This window comes from Dipodomys spectabilis, unplaced genomic scaffold (assembly GCF_019054845.1).
Source record: "Dipodomys spectabilis isolate Male_0828 unplaced genomic scaffold, ASM1905484v1 ptg000039l, whole genome shotgun sequence".
In the NCBI taxonomy this organism is placed as follows: domain Eukaryota; kingdom Metazoa; phylum Chordata; class Mammalia; order Rodentia; family Heteromyidae; genus Dipodomys; species Dipodomys spectabilis.
In genome coordinates this window covers 5412501-5435353 of record NW_024870716.1, presented here as the reverse complement: position 1 = coordinate 5435353, position 22853 = coordinate 5412501, and the positions used below count along the sequence as shown (strand labels likewise).

The 22853-nt window shown below is 38.5% G+C and overlaps 1 protein-coding gene across 1 annotated transcript in view; it reads right to left on the bottom strand.

Moving 5' to 3' along the window:
• Adamts20 (ADAM metallopeptidase with thrombospondin type 1 motif 20) overlaps nt 1-22853 on the bottom strand; it is a 118396-nt gene that overhangs the window by 60726 nt on the left and 34817 nt on the right. Inside the window, exons 6-14 of the mRNA XM_042677496.1 lie at nt 22354-22478; nt 20226-20266; nt 16584-16689; nt 13937-14083; nt 11697-11838; nt 9152-9256; nt 4383-4528; nt 2419-2600; nt 2185-2321 (exon numbers count right to left, since the gene is read on the bottom strand). Of these exons, the coding sequence (XP_042533430.1) occupies nt 2185-2321; nt 2419-2600; nt 4383-4528; nt 9152-9256; nt 11697-11838; nt 13937-14083; nt 16584-16689; nt 20226-20266; nt 22354-22478 (1131 nt within the window). The remainder of the gene's footprint in view (nt 1-2184; nt 2322-2418; nt 2601-4382; nt 4529-9151; nt 9257-11696; nt 11839-13936; nt 14084-16583; nt 16690-20225; nt 20267-22353; nt 22479-22853) is intronic.

Sequence of the window (22853 nt, the reverse complement as noted above, 5' to 3'; positions counted from 1 at the left end):
GGAGGAAAGGAGGGAGAGAGGAAAGGAAGGAAGGAAGGAAGAAAGAAAGGAAGGAAGGAAGGAAGGAAGGAAGGAAGGAAGGAAGGAAGGAAGGAAGGAAAGAGGGAAGGAAGGAAAGAGGGAAGGAAGGAAGGAAGGGAGGGAGGAAGGAAGGAGGGAGGGAGGGAGGACTGATTTCTTCAAAACTAACATCCACCACAATAAACAGTGTCTAAGAAAAGACATATCATAAGTAGGTAGGTAGGTAGGTAGGTAGGTAGGTAGGAGGTAGGTAGATAGACAGATAGTATAGATAGACAGAGTGGATGGATGATGCACAGGTGGATATATAGCATTGACAGAAAGATGGTTAGATGGAAAGAGAGAGGGGGACTGGCTGAATAGATGGATAGATGGATTAGAATTTCAAAGAATCGTTCACTTCCTCTTTACAAAAGCATTATCCTCCATAAGCAATGATGTGGTCCTTTCAGTTCTTTGGTTAGTTGTATAAATTGTTGTTTTTCTAACACCTGAGTTTTTGAAGCGCCTTCTCCTAATACTTATTTCCAGTGTATAAGTTAAGGATCTTGGGACATCTTATTAAACCTTTGGGTCCAAGGCCTTTCTCACTAGGTAACAGGTAGTAGAGCATGTATTTAGGGAGAGGAAGCTGGTCCATTAAGTTCCTTCACCAAAACAATGACATTACTTTTATATTCTTCAGACAACATTCACTATACATTCAACATCTGTTGTTGAGATCACTGTCTCCAGTGTTTATGCTTCTGTGCAGGTCTCATTTGCTCAGTGAGAATTCCACTAACGGATCCATCAACTTCCAACCTTCGCCTAACCCAGTGCTTTCTGAAGATTCTCAGGTGCAAAGCAAATCACATCTCTCTTCCCAAATTCGTGTGTTTTGTTTTGTTTCATGCTCCTCCTGGGGCTGGAACTCAGAGCCCAGACACTGTCCCTTAGCATTTTTATATAAAGCTAGCATTCAACCACAGCTCCACTTCCAGTGTTTTGCTGGTTCATTAGAGATTAGAGTGTCACAGACCTTTTAGCCCAGGCTGACTCTGAACTGTGATCCTCAGATCTCAGCCTCCTGACTTGCTAGGATTACAGGTGTGAACCAGCAGTGCCTGGTTCCCCCAAATTCTTACATAAATCCCCAAGGTGATTGAATAATGAGTGCAGGAAATAACCCTCTGCTTGTCCTTAATTCCATGGGTAGTACCCACTTCATTTTCTTAGTTTTGTTATTTAGCAAAAGAGATCACACCATCCTTGCATTAACACCTTTCTGAAGCCTTTATCCATATCCCCAATAAAATAGGATGCTCCTAGAATCCTAGCTACTCAGAAGACTGAGGTCTGATGATCACAGCTCAGAGACAGCCCATGAGACTCTTATCTCCAATGAGATAAAAGCCAGAAGCGAAACTATGGCTTAAGTGGTAAAGCACTAGCCTTGAGTTAAAAAGCCCAGCGAGAGCCAAGAATTGACCAAAAACCAAATCTAACCTTACTCATACAGAACCAATGATTTGTTGGAACTCATGCAATCAATTTTCATCTGATTGTAGTTGCTTATGCCTATAATCCTAGCTTACTTGGAAGGCCAAATATTAGAGGCAGCATTGTGATTCAAGATCAGCCCAAACAAAATGTTTACAATACCCCATTTTCAACCAATAAAAGCTGAAGAGGCTGGCTGCATGCTTGTTATCCCAACTCTACCCAGTAAGTATAAAGAGGAGGATTGCAGTCCAAGTCAGTTGGCCAGACATGTAAACTCTATTTTAAAAATACTAAAAAGTGGGGCTGGGAAGGTAGCTCAGTGGTAGAGCACTTGCCTTGCATGCATGAGGCCCTGGGTTCAATTCCTCAGCACCACATAAGCAGAAAAAATTAACAAAAAAGCCAGAAGTGGCACTGTGGCTCAAGTGGTAGAGTGCTAGCCTTGAGCTGAAGAGCTGAGGGACAATGCCCAGGCCCAGAGTTCAGGCCCCACGACCGGATCCAAAATACTAAAAAGTAAAAAAAGGCTAGGCTTGTGGCTCCAGTAATAGAGCATGTGCATGGGAAACACAACGGCCAACACTCCCAAAATGAGAAAGTCTGAAGGAACAGGAGTCATGTTGGGTGGGAGAACAGCAAAGTCACTTTGAGTACAAAAGACCACTTCATCAGACTTACTCGACATACACCCTGAACACAGATGTCACTCGTTTCTGTCCCACAAGGAGTCCCATCCACGACCTTGTCCTTGAGTTGGTAGAAGCTACTGGTCCCAGCTACCCGACAATAGAGTTTGCAGCGATCTTTCATGGGAACTACAGAAAACAAAGGTATGTTCGAGAGGTTATAGCCACATCTCTGCTCCAGCTCAAAACACATTGAGGCGAGAGAAGCATCATTGTCAATACTTACTGCCACTGAGCTTGGGGAGCCATCGCACATCTGGGGAGAGCCCATTGATGTTAAAATTTATACCATTAAAATCAGAGCACTGTTTCTCTCGGAAGTCTTCCTTGCCTTGTGGACAGGAATCAGTATTACATGACCGAAATTTCATCCTGCGGCCCACACAGTACTTGCCTCCGTTTCTTGGCCTGGTCAAATTCATTACATCATAAAGCCACATCAGTACAAAGATTACTTTCTGCCATTGATGCCCCTTAACCTTAACTTCCATTCTTTGCCAGGACCAAGAAAACTACTGATCATTCCACGAATACTTTCGTTGTGTGTGGTTATTTTGTTTTGTTTTGCGTGTGTGGGTTTGGGACAAATACTGATGTTTGAACTCAGGACCTCACCACTTGCTTAGATGGTACTCTACCGCTTGAGCCAGGCCTCTAGCCTCGTTTTTTGCTGGTTAGTTTGGAGATAGAGTCTCAAGGACTTTTTTAAAAACCTGGACTGGCTTTGAACCTCAATCCTATAGATCTCAGCCTCCTGAAAAGCTAGGATTATAGGTATGAGTCACTGGTAACTACTTGGTAACACTGGGTTGTTGCTGTTCTTGTTTTTTTTTTTTAGTGGAATATGAAAAAGGGAATTTTTATTAATTCTGATTAATAAACTATAAAAATCTCCATCTTAAGATAGACACTGAGCCTGGATGGCAGAAATGAATCTTACTCCTGGTAATAGTAATTAACCAGAAATGATAGGATTTGTTTCAAAAGTTTTTCAGGGGGTTTGCTCATTTTCTAGAAAAAGAAGGAAAAACATGTAGTGCGACCAAAACAGCAACAGAGACAGACACCAGGCTAAAAAGGACATTTATATGCATTTATATGAAGATTTATGTTTGTGAACTGCATCTTACTTGTCAATCAATTCAAGGAGTTGCTAAGTATCAATCTATATCCATCTCTCTTTCAATGTATACTGGAAAAGGTGGAAAAATCAGTAGAATCTCTAGAGTACAAAGACTTCCAATATAATTTAGTAGTTCCAAAATCCAAATGTGCTATTAGGTTTTAATTTGCAGTATGTGACCTAAAGGCTTGTTAATAAGGCATACAGGAAAGAATGTCACATTGCTTGTCAGATTATAAATCCTATATACAACAGAAACATGTATATAAAAATCTATATGGAGCCAAAAGCTGGTGGTTCACGCCAGTAATCCTAGTTACTCAGGAGGCTGAGATCTGAGGATTGCAGTTCGAAGCCAACCTGGGCAGAAAAGTCTGTGAGATTCCTATCTCCAATAAAAAAAAGTCAGTAATAGAACTGGGACTCAAGTGGTAGAGTGCTAGCCTTGAGCAAAGAAGCTCAAAGATACCCTCACACTGCCCAGGTCCTGAGTTCAAGCCCCAGTACTGGCACAAAATTTTAAAAAAATAAAACTTTGTGGAATCTAAGATCTTTTAAATTTTTCAGAGGGGAAGATATACTTCAAAGATAGTAAGACATCTGTAACACGAAAGAAAATGTGACATGTTGAACTAGATAGAACAATATAAAAACCAGTAACCACACTGCATCATAGTTTGTCCAAGATAACCAATACTACCTCCATGGAAGGTTCTAGAACCTTTCATTAGGAGCACAGTTAGATGTGAAAATTACCATGATATTCCCATCATTCCCTTGTATGTAAGTATTGCTTAAAATTTATACTCGATGAGAAAAAAAGTAATGAAGAAAATAGTTTGGTCTCTATTCAGGGTGTAAAATTTCATCTGTTTCATGTGGTTTTTGTTTCTCTAAAGCGACAAAGCTACCAAAGCAAGGAGAGGGCTTAAAATCTTCCAGAAGTTTTTCCTGAATCTCAGAAGTTTGTGGAACTGACCTCGAGTTTTGGAAGTGAATGAAAGTAATGGTTACTTTTCTGATGCCTTGAAATAACCTTAATTTACAGGGACATAAAAAAGACATACTCGGGCCGGTCACAGAGCCTGGTGGAGCTTTTGATTCCACCTCCACACGTTCTCGAGCAAGAAGTGTAAGGCCCCCATGGACCCCAGTCTCCATCCACGGGACGCAACTCCATATCTCTGTTTACACACCGCCCATGGAAGCAATGCTATAACAAAGTAATAAACATAGAAACAGAAGTGATTTATGCACATCTCGCCAGAACACCATAATGATCACCATAACAATATAAGTATTCGTCAAAACAAAGAAGCCAAGGGCTGTGGTGGCTCCTGCCTGTAATCCTAGCTTTTCAGAGGCTGAGATCTGAGGATGGAGGCTCAAAACCAAGCCACGCAAGAAAGACTGTGAAACTCTTCTCTCAAATGAAACCAGCAAAATGTTGGAAGTGGAGCTGCGGCTCGGGTGGCAGTGTGCCAGCCTGATTAGTACAAACAGCAATCTGTACATAATTTAAAGCAAAGGGATTAATTCTACCCATTGGGTAGAAACATGGATACTTCCAATTGACAACAGGGGATGTGAAAATAATATGTTTGAGGTTTGAAATCTCATTGGGGGAGGAAAAGAGGATTAAAGACTACAATGGAAAATGATTTTATTTCATTTTATTTTATTTTTGTCAGTCAAGGGGCTTGAACTCAGGGTCTGTGCACTGTCCCTGGCAATATTTTGCTCACAGCTAGCATTCTACCACTTCAAACCACAGCTTCACTTGTGGCATTTGAGTAATTAATTGGTGATGAGAGTCTCCCAGGGACTTTTCTTTTTTTTTTGTCATTTTAAAATTTCATATAAAAAAGTTTCCCAGGGACTTTTCTGCCAGGCTAACTTCGAATCACAATCCTCAGATCTCAGCCTCCTAAGTAGCTAGGATTACCGGCATGAGCCACTGGTGCCTGGCGCAAGTAAATGACATTTTTAAAAGAGGTAAATAAACTATTTTAATACTGCCTGCGTCTGTGCTTTCCATGTTTTAAACTCCATTGTTATGGATTCATCTTTTCATCTATTTAATTTTCAACTTTTTTTTTCTGTTTTCCTCGATGATGAAGTTTGATTTGTTTGCCCTCCTGTTACCTGAAATGTGGTAACCAAGGCAGAGGAGGCTTGAAATTTACCTTCCATCTTTTCTCAAGATTATTTCATACATGGTGATACGTTCTGTGGCAAAAAGAAGGTACCTAGCATCCATTTCTCTTTGGAAAACATTAAGGATTATCAGTCAACTCCTTAACAGCTTGTCCCCTACTGGGGGGTTAGTAGCCACTGGTATCAGCTACTGGATTTATCATTTCCTTGGGGTTGGAAATGGTACTAGCTTATCATTCTTTAGTTTTATTAGCATACTTAATTTTCTACTTTATCCCAACCAAATATTCCACCCAACGTTCTCAGATGTTGACCTCTCTTCTGTCCTCCCTCCCTCCCTTCCTTCCTTTCTTCCTTGCTTCCTTCCTTCCTTCTTCATTCATTCTTCCTTACCTCCCTCCATTTCTCTTTCCCCTAGTCTCTCTCTCTCTCTTTCTTTCTTTCTTTCTTTTTTTCTTTCTTTCTCTCTCTCCTTCCTTCCTTCCTTCCTTGCTCCCTCCCTTCCTTTCTTCCTTCTTTCCTTTAATTTCTTTTTCTTTCTTTCTTTCTGCTGGTACTGAGGCTTGAAATCAGAGCCAGCCCATCATTCTTGCTTAGCTGATTATTTTTGCAAATCAGATTTGTTCTCCAAGCTGGCATTGAACTACGATCCTCAGATCTCAGCCTCTTGAGTAGCTTACGATTACAGGCCTAAACCACTAATATCTGGCTTGACTGACTTTTTCTTTTCTTTTCATTAAGAAATGGAAACTTATCAAAGAATCTGCTCTCAGTGTCCTACCAATCCTTCTTCCCACCCCACAGCACTCGCACACAAATATTCAGTGTTTTGCCTATGAATACCCATGAAAACACCGGAAGACTAGACAAAGTCAGTCAGTCCCTCTACACTTTGTCCTTAATTCCATCCTTTCCCACTATTCAAAACCTCACTGCAGTGAGTCTCCCTCCCACACGTCCTATGACACCACTGTTTTAGTGTTTTAGTTATATTTCTTCTTTCTCTTCCTTTCTTCCCTCCCTTCTTTCCTTCCAATCCTTTTGTCCTTCCTCCTGTACGCCCTTTCTCTTTCCCCTTGTCTCTTCATTTTTCCTTTCTTTTCTATTTTTGCCTGGAACAGATTAGGCAAACATTCTACTACTACTGAGCTCTTTCTACAGCACCTGTAGAAAATTGTATCAATTCCTATGAGAGTAAGTTTATGCTCATTAAAGCATTACCTTAAAAATGACTTGCATTCACTCTTTTTGACATTTGTCTTAGCATCAGTTTGCTTTTATTTTTCACTGTGATAAAGCGTGCATAAAATTTATCATTTGACCATGTTATGTGCAGAGTTGAGTAGCATTATGAACATCAGTGTGTAAACCTGATACGCATTAAACAATCGTTCTCATTTCCCCCTCCTGGAGACCACCATCCCATTGCCTGCTTCTACAAAGTTAACTGTTTTAGATCCTTTCTGTAGTTGGAATTGTACTATATTTGTCTTTTGGAGGTTGGTTTATTTATTTATTTTAGCTTAATGTCCCCAAGTGCAAACATGCATTTCTCTGATACTCCCAACAACTTCCACTCCAAGACAAATACACATATGTCTGCAAAAAGATTTATACAGGATGTCCACAGCAGCTTTATTCATTACTGCTGAAACTCGGAAATGCTCCAAATAGCAGGAGAATAATTTAATTATGTATATTTCTAAAGTTGAATTATACTACCAAATGAAGGAACAATGCTGGTGTATACAATAATATGGATGAAGCTGTTGAGCCAAAGAAGACTGGTCCATTATTCTAACCCTGAAGAAGGTGCACTGTACAATTCCACTTACATTAAGATCAAGAATAGCCAGGTGCAAGTAGTGGCTCAAGCTGTACTTTTAGCTACTCAGGAGGCAGAAATCTGAGGATTGTGGTTGGAAGCCAGTCAAGGCAGGAAAGCCCATGAAACTCTCATGTTCAATTAACCAGCAAAAAGGCAGAAGTGGAGCTGTGGCTCAAGTGGTAGAGTGCTCATCTTGAGCAAAGAAGCTCAGGGACAGCACCCAGGCCCTAAGTTCAAGACCCAGAACCAGCACAAACACAAAAAGAAGATTATGAACAAAAACAAACTAATCTATGGAAACAGAATAAGAGATTCCTCCAGATGTAAGACTGTCTAGAAAATAAGTGAGATTGAACTTTGGAGAATGATATAAATGTCATAATTTTGATTGGATTATGGGTATCTCTATTTCTTAGAAGCCTGTCAAACCATACATTCAAATTCTGTGTGTTGTACTCTTAGACCTTGGAGTGCTCTACCATTTGAGCCATGCACCATCTCTTTTTGCTTTATGTTATTTTCAATTAGGGCCTCACTTTTTGCCTGCTGCAGGCTTCAGAATATCATCTTATCTATGCACAATCTGACTTCATACAACAGTTTCTTACACTGGTGAAAATTTCTTACACTGGTGAAAATTTAGCTAAGTTCATGATGAGTATTAGCATGGGAAATATATACTAGAGAAGGCAGGCCAGGCACTACTGGCCCATGCCTGTAATCCTCTCTATTCTGGAAGCTGAGATCTGAGGATCACATTTTGAAGCCAGGCAAGAAAGTTCATGAGACCCTTATCTTCAATCAGCTACCAAAAAGCCAGAAGTGGAGTTGTGGCTCAAGTAGTAGGATGCTAGCCTTGAGCAAAACAAAAGAAAAAGCTCAGGGACAGTACCCAGGCCCTGAGTTCAAACCCCAGGACCAGCATAAAAATAAAAATAATAATAACAACAGTAAAGAGGTAACATTGTCCAAAAATAAATACTTTTTACCCGACTTACGTAACAGTAACCCCTCTGTATATCATCATTGTAAGTGATCATTAGAAGAATAAATAATAATGACAATAATAATAATAACATGGGAGGCAATTATTCTAGGAATAAAATGTATTTTAATCCATTTGAAAGAAAAGATTTGGAGACGCTATTTAAAACATTAAATGATAATGTAATTTTGTCGGTGAAAGCATATGTAACAAATATATCTCTGAATTTGGGGGGATTTGTTGAACTATCAGGATCTTGATGTCCATGATAATTTTAATAAAATTATAATAGAGTCATACACATCCATATATATATATGATGACAATAAATTTCATACTCACCTGTAATATGATTACAAATGTATCTACATAGTGAGACTCTTTCTCAAAAAAAAAAAAAGAATTTAGCTGGACACTGGTGGCTTACTATTGTAATTCTAGCTACTCAGGAGGTTGAGATACGAGAACCCCAATTGAAAGCCAACCTTGGTAAAAAAAAGTCTGTGAAATTCTCATCTCCAATTCACCAGGGGAAAGAAAAAAAAAAAAACAACTAGAAGTGAAGCTGTGGTTTAAATGGTAAAACACCAGCCTTGAGCAAAAAGCTAAATGAGAGTGCTCAGGTCCCATTGCCAGCACACACACGCACGCGTGCGCACACACACACACACACACACACACACACACACACACATGAAATGAAATATTAATTCGGTCGACAATGTGCTGCATCAAACTTGGCAATAGCATTACTTCAACTAGTTGCACCAAAGTTGACAGCAAGCAATAAACGAATGCAGAAATGCAGAGTAATCAGAACCTTGGATAAGCTCTTGATGTGAGACTCACCCTTCGAGAAAACCTACCATCCCAGGCCCACAGTCGGTCCCATCGGCCAGTGGCATGTGATGTGTGCGGCAGCCCTTGTGAACGTCCTCTGTACTTGTGCACCACAGACGCCGACACTGCTTCTGCACAGGGGTAAACACAGGAAAGCAAGAGTAAGCACATCAGCACCCAGGGGCATTCCACATACACTCTATATGTGCTTGTGATTCATTTCCTGGTTTCATAGCCAAAGTGCATCAAAAATCTGCACTAAGTTCCAGCCATTGATTTCCTTCTAAGCACAAAAAGGACAAGACTGAAGTGTGTGCGTATGCATACTAATGCTAGAGCTTCGATTTAGGGTCTCATGTTCTTGTTTGGCTTTGGCATGCAAGGCTAAGTCTCTACCACTTGAGCCGCTCATCTATTTTCCTCCAGATTTTAGCTAGTTATTAGAAAATAAGGGTCTCACACACATTTTTGCCAAGAGGGCCTCAACTGTGATCCTCAGAACTCAGCCTCCTGAGTAGCTAGGATTACAGGCGTGAATCACTGGCACCCAGCAACATTGATTAAAAAAAAAATAAGAAGAAAATTAGAGTCTTATTCATATATTGAATAATAAAAGAAATGACTGGAGTAGAAATATTCAAAATTCTGTGAGACAGTTTTCTTTCTTTAGAAGATATCCTTCTAAAGGACTTTTGTTGTTAAATCTTATTCATAATGCTCCCAAAGCCCTTTTTTGATGAAATGAAGGAATGTATGAATAATGTGCATAGAAATACTGTATAATGTTCTAAACTTTTCCTGTTTTGTGAATATAATGCATACTTTCAGTTGTAGAACAAAGGGTTCTGAAGTTTTCCTAAGAAATAAAGTCTACAGACAGTCATAGGAGCTATGCCCCAGACAATCCCCCTCTTTTTCTTTGCATTTAAAATTCAAAGTGTATCTTGTTTCTAAATAGGGTCTAAAAGAAATGTATCTTTTATAGTGAAATATTACAGGTAAACCCCTCCCCATGGTGGATGCCTGAAAGCTTTTTTCAAATTTGTCATTATTTATTTAAGTGTTCAGAACAATATTTGCTGTGTAAAATAAAGCTTTGTATGTCCCTGCATTCACTGTGAAGGGTCATTCATTCATTACCAAATAAGTGTCTATTTTGTGCAAAATTTGAATTGGATATATGGAATTGAAAGTACTCAAAAGACTTCAGATTTGGACTTTTTCTTTTTTTTTTTTTGGACGTTCAGATTGGGGATTCTTAACCAGTTTGTATAATTTTAAGGAATGTATACGTCTACAGTCCAAGTTCCAGGATTTTCACAATCTAGTATGACAAGAACCAATTTGGCTTTCTGTGAATAAAGAAAATGGAATACCTATTCTGCTTGGAAAGATGAGGCAATGTCACCAAAACAATGATATTTATTTTAAACGAAATGTTTAGAATAAGTTTACCCCCAAATGAGTTAAGATCAGCTATGTGACAATTAAAAGTACTTAAATTACGGGGGAAAAAAATCCTCAAAGTTCCTACAAAGCATTGCTCTCTATACCCTTAGTTTAAATCTTTTGGATTCAAATCTACGTAAAATGAAATGTACTTTCCTAGATTCCTGAGAACTTTAACAAAACTCCAAATTAAAACATCTACATTTTCCCCTTACCCCCAAAGTAATGTTATTTACAAGAAAAATACTTGAATACTTTTAATTGTCTAACTATGTGACTTCCCTGTGGCTGTTTTATAGTCTCAGTTAGGTTTTGCTTCTCATTTTTTAATCCCTTTCTGCACACATCAGATTTCTGAGGGATTTTCCTAAACTAATATTTAGTTCCCCTTTCACTAGAGTGTAATCTTAGCTACTCAGGAGGCTGAGATTTGAGGACCAAAGTTTGAAGGCAACCTGGGTATTAAAGTCCATGAAACTTCTATCTCCAATAACCAGCAAAAAGCCAGAGGTAGAGCTTTGGCTCAAGTGATAGCATACCAGCCTTGAGCAAAATGCCAAGTGAGAATACAAGGCTTTGAATTCCAGCCTCAGTACTAGCACGCGCACGCACACACACCAGTGAACAAAAAGGAAAAAAAGTTCCTAATTTTAATTGATTAGGAATGGAACTTATTCTATGTTACCACCTCAAAAACTGAAAGTATGACTTTCCTTTCACCTCCTTACAAAAATGATAATTTCTAGTATTTAAGAGGTATGCAGCTAACAAGAAACTTTTTGAGACACTAGTCTGAATTCTTAGGTTAAAATCATCTCTAATGTTTGTTAAGTGTTGGAAAAACATGTTTAGGAGTTATTACTTGTACTATTATTCGTTTCAATATGAATGCGATACTTTTACAAATGCAACACAAATTTAAATCCAACATGAATCTCCATTTTATCCAATGTAATACTGTTAGGATTGTCCTCTACTAACATAACACAAATTGAATAAAAGAACATATTCAACTTCAAGAAAGTGAGAGAGAGAGAGACAGAGATTATATGTGCATTCTGAAATCTATTTTAACTACCACCTCAGGTTACTAGTTATACAAAAGGAAAGAATTTTTCTTACCAAATAGGGGCACACTTGAGATCCAGGACCATACATGAGCTCACATTGCTTGTTAACATCATACAATAAGCCGGGTAATTGTGAAGACAAAGTATATACACTTTCATTCGGTTTGTCAAGGAGACATTCCCCTTGACCAGTGCTATGTCAACGACAGAAAATACATCATTGAGAATACACAGAGATAGCTTCAATGTAACATTTGTGGGTGGGGGGCGGGGTGACATTATAGAGCTAGAACTCAGGATCTGGGTGCTGTCCCTGAGCTTTTTTTTGCCCAAGGATGGCACTCTACCACTTACTTGAGCCACAGCTCCACTTATGGATTTTTGAAGGCTAACTGAGGATGAGTCTATGAACTTTCCTGCTGGGACTGGCTTTGAACCATGATCCTCACATCTCAGCCTCTTGAGTCAGTATAACAGTCCTCATCACATTTTCAACAAGTGTATATCTATTATTCCATAACTTTTAAAAAACAACTCATATCACATCAGAGTTACATAACCTCAGAGTTTACAAAGAACTTTTTTTTGTTGTTGTTATTCATGGAGCTTGAACTTAGGTCCTGGACCCTGGACGAGAGTTCATTTTGCTCAAGGATAGAACTCTTTCACTTGAGACACAGCATCACTTCTGGCTTTTTGGTGCTTTAATAGAGATGAGTCTCATGGACTTTCCAGCCCCGTCTGGTTTTGAGCCATGATTCTCAGATCTCAGCCTCCTAGCCAAGATTAAAGGCATGAGCCACCAGCACCTGGCTACAAAGGATTTTTAATGTGCTCATTTGAACTTAATTCCCACTGCCTGAAAGAAGAAATTGAAAAGAATGAACCGGAGATGCACTATAGCTCAGTGATGTAGCTAGCTTAGACTTGCCTACAATGAACAAGACCTTAAGTTCAATCCTCAATACTGTCAATTATTTTTAAGTGACAAATCATAAATTCCTCAAAATATAATTTATAATCACACCATTAGTCTATTATTATCCAGTAATGATGTCACAAGTATATCATCCAAACTGCCCAAATATTGTAAAATTAAAGCCCAAGTTTTACATCAGATCAGCAATTGTATGCTGTGCTTTGAAATCAAATTCCCATCCAAAACCAATTATCTCAGCTAGTGAGCAATTTCAAGTCATGTTCATGAGCCTGGCTTTATTTATTCCTGTGGTTTTGACCAAGAAAGAAGTAACTAGAAAATACTTAAGAAACAATTATATATGTGATTAGAATATAAAGAAGAATAATGTTAGGTTGTGCTTATACAAACAAATTTTCTAGCATTTGAGGTTGCCAGTTAGATGAGTATGATTATGATCAAAATACTATATGGGGAAAAAAAGAAACTGAGAAGAGAAGGAGAGGGAATATAAATCTGGATCTCGTGTCTTCAGAGCTAAGAAGAATCTCCAAGAAGTCATGAAGTTGGAAATTCTCCATATCTCAGCTTTAGAGAGCGACTTAGCCAGGGACCAAGCTACTCAGAAGTCTGAGATCTGAGGATCACTGCTCAAAGCCAGCTCAAACAGGAAAATCCTTAGACTCTTATCTCTAATAAACCACTCAGAAAAAACTGGAAGTGGAACTGTGGCTCAAGTGGTAGCCTTGAGCAAAAACTCAGAGTTTCAAGGCCTTGAGTTCAAGCCCCAAGACTCATACTTGAGCCATTCAAACTCCTCCCAAAATATTACTAACTTCTATAAGATTAAAAAGCACATAAAGTACCAATTTTTACCATTAATTATCCCCAAATAAAGAATTTTCATCACAAGTATAGATTTAAAAACATATATAGGTCTGAACCGCAATAAAAATTTCTACCGGGCACTGGTGGCTCACACCTGCAATCCTAGCTACTCAAGAGGCTGAGATCTGAGGATCATGTTTTGAAGACTTCCCAGGAAGAAGTGTGAAAACTCATCACCACCAAAAAGCTGGAAGTACACCTGTGGCTCAAGTGGTAGAGCACTAGCCCTGAGCAAAAAAGATGAGAGACAGTGCCTAGGCCTTAAGTTCAAGCCCCAGGACTGACACAAAAAAAGAAAATTTTTTCTTTCAAAGGAATGAAATAATATACATATACAACTCTTTCTTTGTATAATCTAGTTGTACAGTGACAATAGGTATGCATTTAAAAAGCTAAACAGACATTGAAACACTTCAAAAATTTCCAAATTTTATACTCTAATGAACGTTCAATTATCAAGAAAAGTCACAGAAACTCAGACTTACTCAAGGAACTCCGTGATATACTTCTGACTACAGGTAGACCAGGTCCAAGGACTCGTATGATAATTTAAAGTTGGTGCCATTACATGGTACTGATGCTTAACTCCATACTCTTTGCATTTAAAACTATCGTCATGGGGCACATTAAATCTAAAAGTGAAAAAAGAAAAAACACATTTTTAAAAGACCATCAAAAAGGTGTACATTAGTTAGCAGGTCTTTTCTATTTCAACTATCGTATATGACTAACTCTGGTAACATTCGATTTTGTACTCTTGGTCTCTCCACAATTTCATGTTTAGAAGCACATGATTGCTGAGAAACACTAGACTAATATCTCTGATCAGCTGTATAGTCTTCTGGGTTGGCATCTTAACTTTAAATAATCAAATGATTGGGGAGAAAAACACATAGAATCATCTCCAGGCTTCATCACGGATACCTCACAAGGTGTGTGAGCATATTATTCCATTGACTACTGTACAGCATCCAAAAATACTTTAGTCCCTACCTGCACATATTCTCTAATATCCTCTTATTCATATAAATAACTTCAGTTCTACTTCTGGTCTATAACTGATACATGACGATCAAGAAAACTGGGATAATAACTGGGCTCCAATGACTCAAGAGGCTGAGATCTAAGGACTATGGCTCAAAGCTAGCCTGGGCAGACAAATCCACGAGACTCTTGTTCTACAATTAAGCAGCATAAAGCCAGAAGTGGAGGAATGGCTCGGTGGTAGACTGCCAGTTTTGAGTGAAAATGCCAATTGAGGGTATGAGGCCCTGAATTCAAGCCCCAGTAGTAACAAATAAATAAATTCATATGTAAACAAATAAATACATGGGCTAATTTTTTAAATTCCCAGAAAGCAATCATGAGATCAAAGATATTCAATAATCAACAAGGCAGCAACAAATCCATGCAGAGTCAGGTATGAAATTGAGTTCAAATGGAATTCTGAAAACACAAAGATCAGGGTTTGTTTTGTCTGCTGAAATTTGCATTTAAATTGCTCTTTCAATTTACTTATCTCTTTCAAGAGAAGTTTGGAGTTTCTCAGGTAGAAAATAAATGCTTAGCTAAGCTTCTCTGCAAGAAAGGCCTTCTACAAGTTGGCAGTTTGCTGTCATATTTCAATGATCTGCAGGTCCTCTCTTCATTCCAACGTATCTCCCCTCCTTCCATTTCCCGAACAGCTTACAGAACTGAGCATGCAACCTACTGCTGACCATGAGATAGAACTATGCCACACAGGAACCCTAGAGGTGCTAGTGAATGAAAAGATTATGTCTCCTTGAAATAATTCAGCACACATGCTCCGGTGACATCTCAAAGCATGAGTAGGAAACGAAATGTGGTCCAACTACAATTCCTTAACGGTGTACTCCAGGGCTAAATTTGGGAGCAATTTTCAGAAGATGAGTTTGTAGAACCTTCTGACTTTCCTTGAACATCGTGGGAAATGATGGCCTCCGTTCTTACAGCACAAGCCCCAGTAGAATTTGAGGAAGACAGAAATAGATAAGAAAACCTGGAAATTTTATGACAAACTTTAAATAAGGAGTGTGTGTGTGTGTATGTGTGCACACGTGCACACGCATGCACGCTTGTCCTAGGGTCTATACTCAGAAATTCACTCTTGCTGAGATTATTCCACTCAAGCCTGGCACTCTACCATTTGAGCCACAGCTCCACTTGTAGATTTTTGTTGATTAACTGGAAATAAGAGTCACAGAGCCTTTTCTTTTCTTTTCTTTTCTTTTTTGGGTCCAGTCATAGGGCCTGAACTCTGGGCCTCGGCGCTGTCCCTTAGCTCTTCAGCTCAAGGCTAGCACTCTACCACTTGAGCCACAGTGCCACTTCCGGCTTTTTTCTTTTTGCTTATGTGGTGCTGAGGAATCGAACCCAGGGCCTCAGGCATGCAAGGCAAGCGCTCTACCACTGAGCCACCTTCCCAGCCCCCACAGAGCCTTTTCTGCCTTGGCCTGAACTCAAGAACTCTTGATTTTGCTGAGAGTTTTCTACCCAAGCCTGTCACTCCACCATTTAAGCCACAGCCCCCCGTTTTGGCTTTTTGGTGGTTAACTTGCAGAAAGAATCTTAGAAACATTTCTGCTTTGACAGGCTTTGATCTGTGGTTTTCACATTTCAGCCACTTGAGTAGCTAGGAGCCTGGCTTAGGAAAGCAATTTAAATGTGTGTATGTGTGTGTATGAACAAAAAATTCTCATGTTCCATATATCCTCCTTTGGCTCTGAGCTCTAACAGTAATAAATGCATTGGTATTATAGATATTTTGGGAATCTCACAAGAGCCAAGTACCCCTGTAGGTCATCGCAAAAACTAGTTGAGAAAAGTACCCGGTCAGGAACAAGAGATAGAAGCCAGAAGTGTTTGTCCTGTAATTCAATACTATAAATGAAAATGAAAAGAAAATTCGAATTCTGATCCTTTGCTTATCCTGTTCATCTGCGCAGCCTGCCTGACCTAACACAGATCCATCACAAAACAGTCAGAGTTAGCGTTTCAGGCAGGAAAATCACATTTGTGATATTCTATGAAGAAATGAAGGCACCAGCGACTCGACTGAAGATAGAACTTTAGACCATGAAAGAACACATCGTTGCAGCCAAAGGTACTTACACGTGGCCAATCTCATGAGCTATGGTAAAGGCAGCACTCAACCCATTCTCTTCACTAATAGAGCAGCTCCTCGTAGGGTCACACAGGGTTCCCAGTTCTGCTAAGCCTGGAAAATGTCGTATTGACATGCCATCAAAATGGGAAGTGTCACCCAAATCACTAAATTTTAAAGCATTTAAACAATAACATTATTATTTGGAAATGAATATAAAATTGGCTGATAATAGTAAATTAACTGTGTGTGTGTGGGGGGGGGGGGTGTGTAAGATGAATCACCACCTGGGCACTGTCCCTGAGCTTTTTCATTCAAGGCTGGTGCTCTACTACATGAGCCACAGCTCCTCTTCTGGCATTTGGGGGTTAATTAGACATAAAAGTCTCATGGGCTTTCCTGCTCAAGCTAGCTTCAACTTCAACCCTCAGATCTCAGCCTTGTAAGTCGTTATGATTATAGGTATGAGCCATTCACATCCAGCTTTTTACATAGATATTGTTATGCCTCTATTCTTTCCACCTGCTGAATGGCTTAATTCCAATCTATGCATTTTAGAGCTGTGTAGATATTTGGAATACAGTATTTATTCCATTACTGCTCAAACTTTACATTGAAAGCCTTAAATTATCCTAAATATTCCAAAAGTGTCCGTAAGGTCATGATCTAAAACCTCCTCAGCAAAAAGTGAGACCCTGCTTGAAAAAGAGCAAGAGTAAAATTGGTTGGGATCCAACCATAAGTGGTAGAGCACCTGCCTAGCAAGCACAAGGCCCGGAATTTAAACCCCATTACTTCTGAAAGAGCTACAGTGTATCTTGAAGAAAATAAACAAGAAAGAAAAAGAGATAAAATAATGTGGAAATATACTATAAAAATAATAAAACTGAAAATAGTGAGGAATCGATGTATGAAGTAGATAAAAAGACATCTATGGAATGAAAAGAGAAATAGACTAAAGTACATACAAAATTTGAATTAGGAATTTGAATTGTAGATTCTAAGGAAAGAAGACTCATTCAGTCTATCACATGAGAATAGGAAAGAATTTAACAGGCCAAACACTGGTGGCTCATGCCTGTAATTTTAGGTACTCAAAAGGTTGAGAACTAAGGGTTACAGTAGAAGCCAGCCAGGCAGGAAAATCCACGAGACACTTATCTCCAATTAACCACCATAAAACCAAAGTGGAGTTGTGGCTTAAGTGGTAGAGTGCTAGCTTTGAGCACAAAAGCTCTGGGACAGTGCCCAGGCCCTGAGTTCAAGGGTAGGTACAAAAATAAAAATAAAAATCTAACAAAACAATATTCTTAATAACATATAAAAAATATATCCCAATGGTTTAAAGATCTAAATGTGAAGGAACAACTTTTATAATACCTACTAGAAAACAGAAGATATGTTCAGACCCTGAGTTTTAGAAGAGTTTCTTAAAATAAGACACATAAATGCTAACCACACAATAAGAAGTTTATATATCCAGTTACATTGTATATTTTCCCACAAAAATGAATAAAACCCTAGCAATAAATTGTTAAAAGATATTTACTATATTATATATATATATATATACATATATATCAACAAAGGTTTTGGTATCAAAAAGACATTTAAAAATTAGAAAAGCAGAAAGGATTAACAAACAGTAAGGCAGAAAATATGTGCATTTTTCATTTGTTTCAGAAAAGGAAATATGAATGACAACAAGTAACTGAAATTCTATTCAAACTTGCTAGCATTCAGAAAAATGAAAATTATGATTTCTGAAATATGTTACTTTTAGACTGGCAAATAAGAAATGTCTGAATGTCTTCAGACATTTAGGGTCAACAAGGATACTATAAAAAATAAATACCTAGTCAAATGCTGGTGGTTCACACAGGTAACCCTACTTAGGAGGTTAAGAATCTGAGGATCATGATTTGAATCTAACACAGGAAGATAAATCTCAGAGAGTCTTATGTGCAATTAACCAACCAAAATGCTGCAACTGGAGGCATGCTTGAGCAGTAGAGCACCAACCAGAAACAAGCCAATCAAGAGCATAGGCCCTGAGTTCAATGCCTATACACAATTGATAAAGAGTATGGACTGTAAATTGGTGTGAGCACTTTAGAAGATAATTTGGCATAAATTATAAAGTTTAATATGATCATCTCTTATCCAAAATGCTAGGAAACCATGTGTTTCAGATTTCAGAGTTTTTCAGATTTGGGAACACACACACACACACACACACACACACACACACATATTTGTATTTATATATGTATATATATATATTTGTATTTATATATATACACTTGTATTTATATATATATATTGTATTTATATACTATATATATATATATATATATATATATATATATATATAGTATATAAATACAATTCTAAAATGCTTCAAAATCTGAAACTTTTTGAATGCCATGTGGGTACTCAAAGTTTCAGATTTTGGAGCATTTCCCATTAGAGATATTCAACCTACATTATCATTCTTAATAACAGCAATTACTATTGTTATTGTGGTTATTTTTACTTTGGTATCAGTCCTAGGGCTTGAACTCACAGCCTGGGTGCTGTCCCTTGGCTTTTTTGTTCAAGGCTAGTGTTCTACCACTTGAACCACAGGGCCACTTCTGGCTTTTGGATGGTTAATGGAGGATAAAAGCCTCACTAATTTTTAGCCTGGGCTGACCTCAAGCCATGATTCCCAGATCTCATCCCCTCTGAGTAGCTAGGATTACAAGCATGAACATTGGCACCTGGCTAGTGACAGTAATTTGAATCTTAGGAATACACCCTCAATCTTACAGCAAGATTCGTAACAGAAAAATGCTGGAAATAGCTCAACTCTACTGAGAGGGAACAGATAGAGAATAATGAATGGCACGTAACATAGAAGCAAAAATGCATAAACCACCACCACAAGATTCAAAACGAAGAAAAATACAGTAATTTCTTATTTAGAACTACTTCTAATTTTCCAAAGATGGGAGGAATTGGCAAGGATGGAATTCACGGTGGTGGCCACTATTTGGGAAAGCAAAGATCTTGCCAGAGTGTGGAGCGAACACAGGCCGAGCAATAGTTGTGTCCGAGTTCTGATGCTTCACTGTGGGCTCATGGCTATTTATTTTATATTCTACGAAACGCAAATTAAATCAGTCAAAGCTTTACACCCCACTCAATATCGGATTATTGAGACCTACAACATACTAGTTGTTGTTATTTTGTAAAATTTACAAAGGCAGAATCAAGTAACAGTGATTGCCCGGCACCAGTGCCTCACACTTATAATCCTAGCTACTCAAGAGGCTGAGATCTGAGGATCATGGTTCAAAGCCAGCCTGGCGAGGAAAGTCAGTGAGACTCTTATCTCCCAGATAAAAAGCCAGAAGTGGAGCTGTGACTCAAACGGTAAACCTCCAGTGAAAAAGCTAAGGGATAGCACCCAGACCCTGGGTTTAAGCCCCAGCACAAAACCAAGAAAAACAGTAATAACTATAATAATTTATCAAAACAACTAATGAAAATTATTAACAGGTCAATTTTTTAAACTTAATTATAGAATGATTAAATTACTGAATTCAATATGCTAATTCAATTACTGAATTCAATATTAGCTAAAGTTAGTGAACAAAGTAACTTACCTAATGTGTCACATTTCTCTTTCGCTCCACAAATGTCTTGCCTTAAAGAAAAAGATTTATTTTGAAACATTTTCAGAAACTATGTTGGCAATGAGCACAAATAAAAAAGATTTTAATATAGCATGGCTATTGCTGTTTTTGCCAAACTCAAACTGGTTCTTATTAAGCTCTCAAAAAACTTCAACAAATGTATGCCCCCTCCCCCACAGTATAACCCCTGTTTTCACTGTATTTGATGGTGGTATAATCTGGGGAGTGGAAAGGAAAAAACAAATTGTTTAAACAGGGATACAGGCGGACCTATTGCAACAATGAGATGTACAAGACGCTAAGTCTAAAAATGAACTTTACAATTTAGGCGGGGAGTGGAGGATGGGGAGTAGTTGTGGAGGTGGGAGGGAAGGGATGGTAGGGGAAAAACAAAGGAGGAGGCAACAATGCTTGATAAGAAATGTACTCATTACCTTGCTCATGTAATTGTAACCCCTCTGTACAGTATTTTCACAATAAAAAAGTTATTTAAAAAAAATCAAAAAAATTCTAAATAAAAAAAATTTCAACGAAGACACCTTAATAATAACATTAGAATTTTATACAAAAATACTGTAGCATTGTGCAATGCCCCATCTGTGCATATGAATAAGCTTAGAAGCTCATGGTGTAAAATAGATGAAGCTTTAAGCAAGTTCATCACAAAAATGTCCTCACTATATTTTTATCTCTTTGTCTTAACACTGCCTTTATAATATTATCAGACAATCCTGCAAGATCATTATGAACTCAGTTAACAAGCAAAATATCAATGCTCTCAGACTTTATGAAGTTATTTAACTTTTTTCCCTCCTGCATTACTTAGTCACAGACAATTCAATTTTGACAGTTTTCTTGCCCACCAATCATGTCCTCTTCTCATATCCCTTTCCTCTTCTCTTAAATTGACTACTGTCATCTTTTGCCACATGATCTCTATCATCAATCCAGGGCAAGACTATGGACACTGATAGAGGTGCATAAATTAATGCTGCTCTCGTGTTATAAAGAGATAAAGTAGATATAATGCCTGTCACCTGTGCCACCAGGGACACAAGGTTTTCAGTATATGGTACTAATGCTGACATTCCATTGAGGCCAACACCCAAGACATTCCTTCATTAACAAACCAAACAGCCACATAACAAACCTAGGAACTCTATACCATCATGTTGCTGAAACAAGTCATGGGTTGGCACTGAACAACAGTGCTTGTAAACTGGAAATAACATCAGCATAACTAGAAATCTTTTTTCACAGGAATAGCAGTGAGAAGAAGCCTAAAAAAGCAGCCTGGGAATTATGACACGCATTGCACATCAAAGCAAGTCATAGATATACAGGTAGGTAGGTAGGTAAGAAGGTAGATAGGTAGGTAGATAGATCCATTGACCAATCGATCAATAGATAGGTAGGTAGGTAGATAGATAGATAGATAGACAGATAGATGAATTGTGGATGGAAGATGGATGAATGGATGGATGGATGGACAGAGATCGATAAATGGATGGACAGGGATAGACAGACAGAAAGACAGACAGACAGACAGAAGACAGACAGACAGATAGATAGATAGACAGAAACAGAATTAGTCAGATAGGAAGACAGACAGACAGACAGAGATGACCAATAGATGATAGATGATAGGTACATAATAGAAGATATATAAATACATAGATACACCATTAGATAATGAAAGGAAGAAAGAAAGGAGGAAGGAGGGGAGAAGGAAAGAGGGAGGAAAGAAAAGAGGGGGGGAGGGAAGAAAGAGTAAGTAGTCCAGGAGGCCCCAAAAGAGGATAATCAAATAAATGCAGCCACTTTTTGTCCTATCTACTCTGAAATGTGCTCATGTCATTAATTTCTAGATATCATTCCTAATTATCTATCCTAGTACTAATTATTTTGTCCAGCTTAAACCATCACTCAGCAAACTGACTTTGCAGATTTCCTAAGGAGCTAACTGAGTAGAATTGAGTGTGAAGGAAGGGACCCATGCCTCTGCCCGGTCAAGGCCCACGCGCAACCAATGGGTGAGGAGTGAAGGCCACAGGAACAAGCAGGAAGAAAGAACACTAGTCTTCTTTCAAAGACGTACCGAGTAATGAGAACAGCCGTGTCATGGTGAGAAGGGTGGGAATCCTCAGGAACATTCTGGGTTTGCTGCCATAAACAAAAGTTGCGTAAAGTGGCAGCCGCATTGGAATTGATGACTGGTCCTTCCTGCACAAGACAAGGAGCAATTCAAAATAACACCAGCCCTGCGGTCCTTCCTCCTGCATCCATGCAATCCACTCAACAGTGACCTCACAGGCTGATGGGGGAATAGCACTGCCTTGCCTTCTTAGACTGCATCAAACAGTTGAGTTGATTGAAACTGAACCTAATCAGATTCCAATGGAACTATCAAATATGGAAGATCAAAAAGAATTAACTTTGCAGGACCAAGAATGGTTCTCACTTGCAACCCTAGCTACTCAGGAGGATGAGATCTGAGATCACAGTTTAAAGCCAATTCATACAGAAAAGTCTGACTCCTATTTTCTATTAACCAGCAAAATGCCAGAAGTGGTGGCACCAACCTTAAGTGAAAAAGTT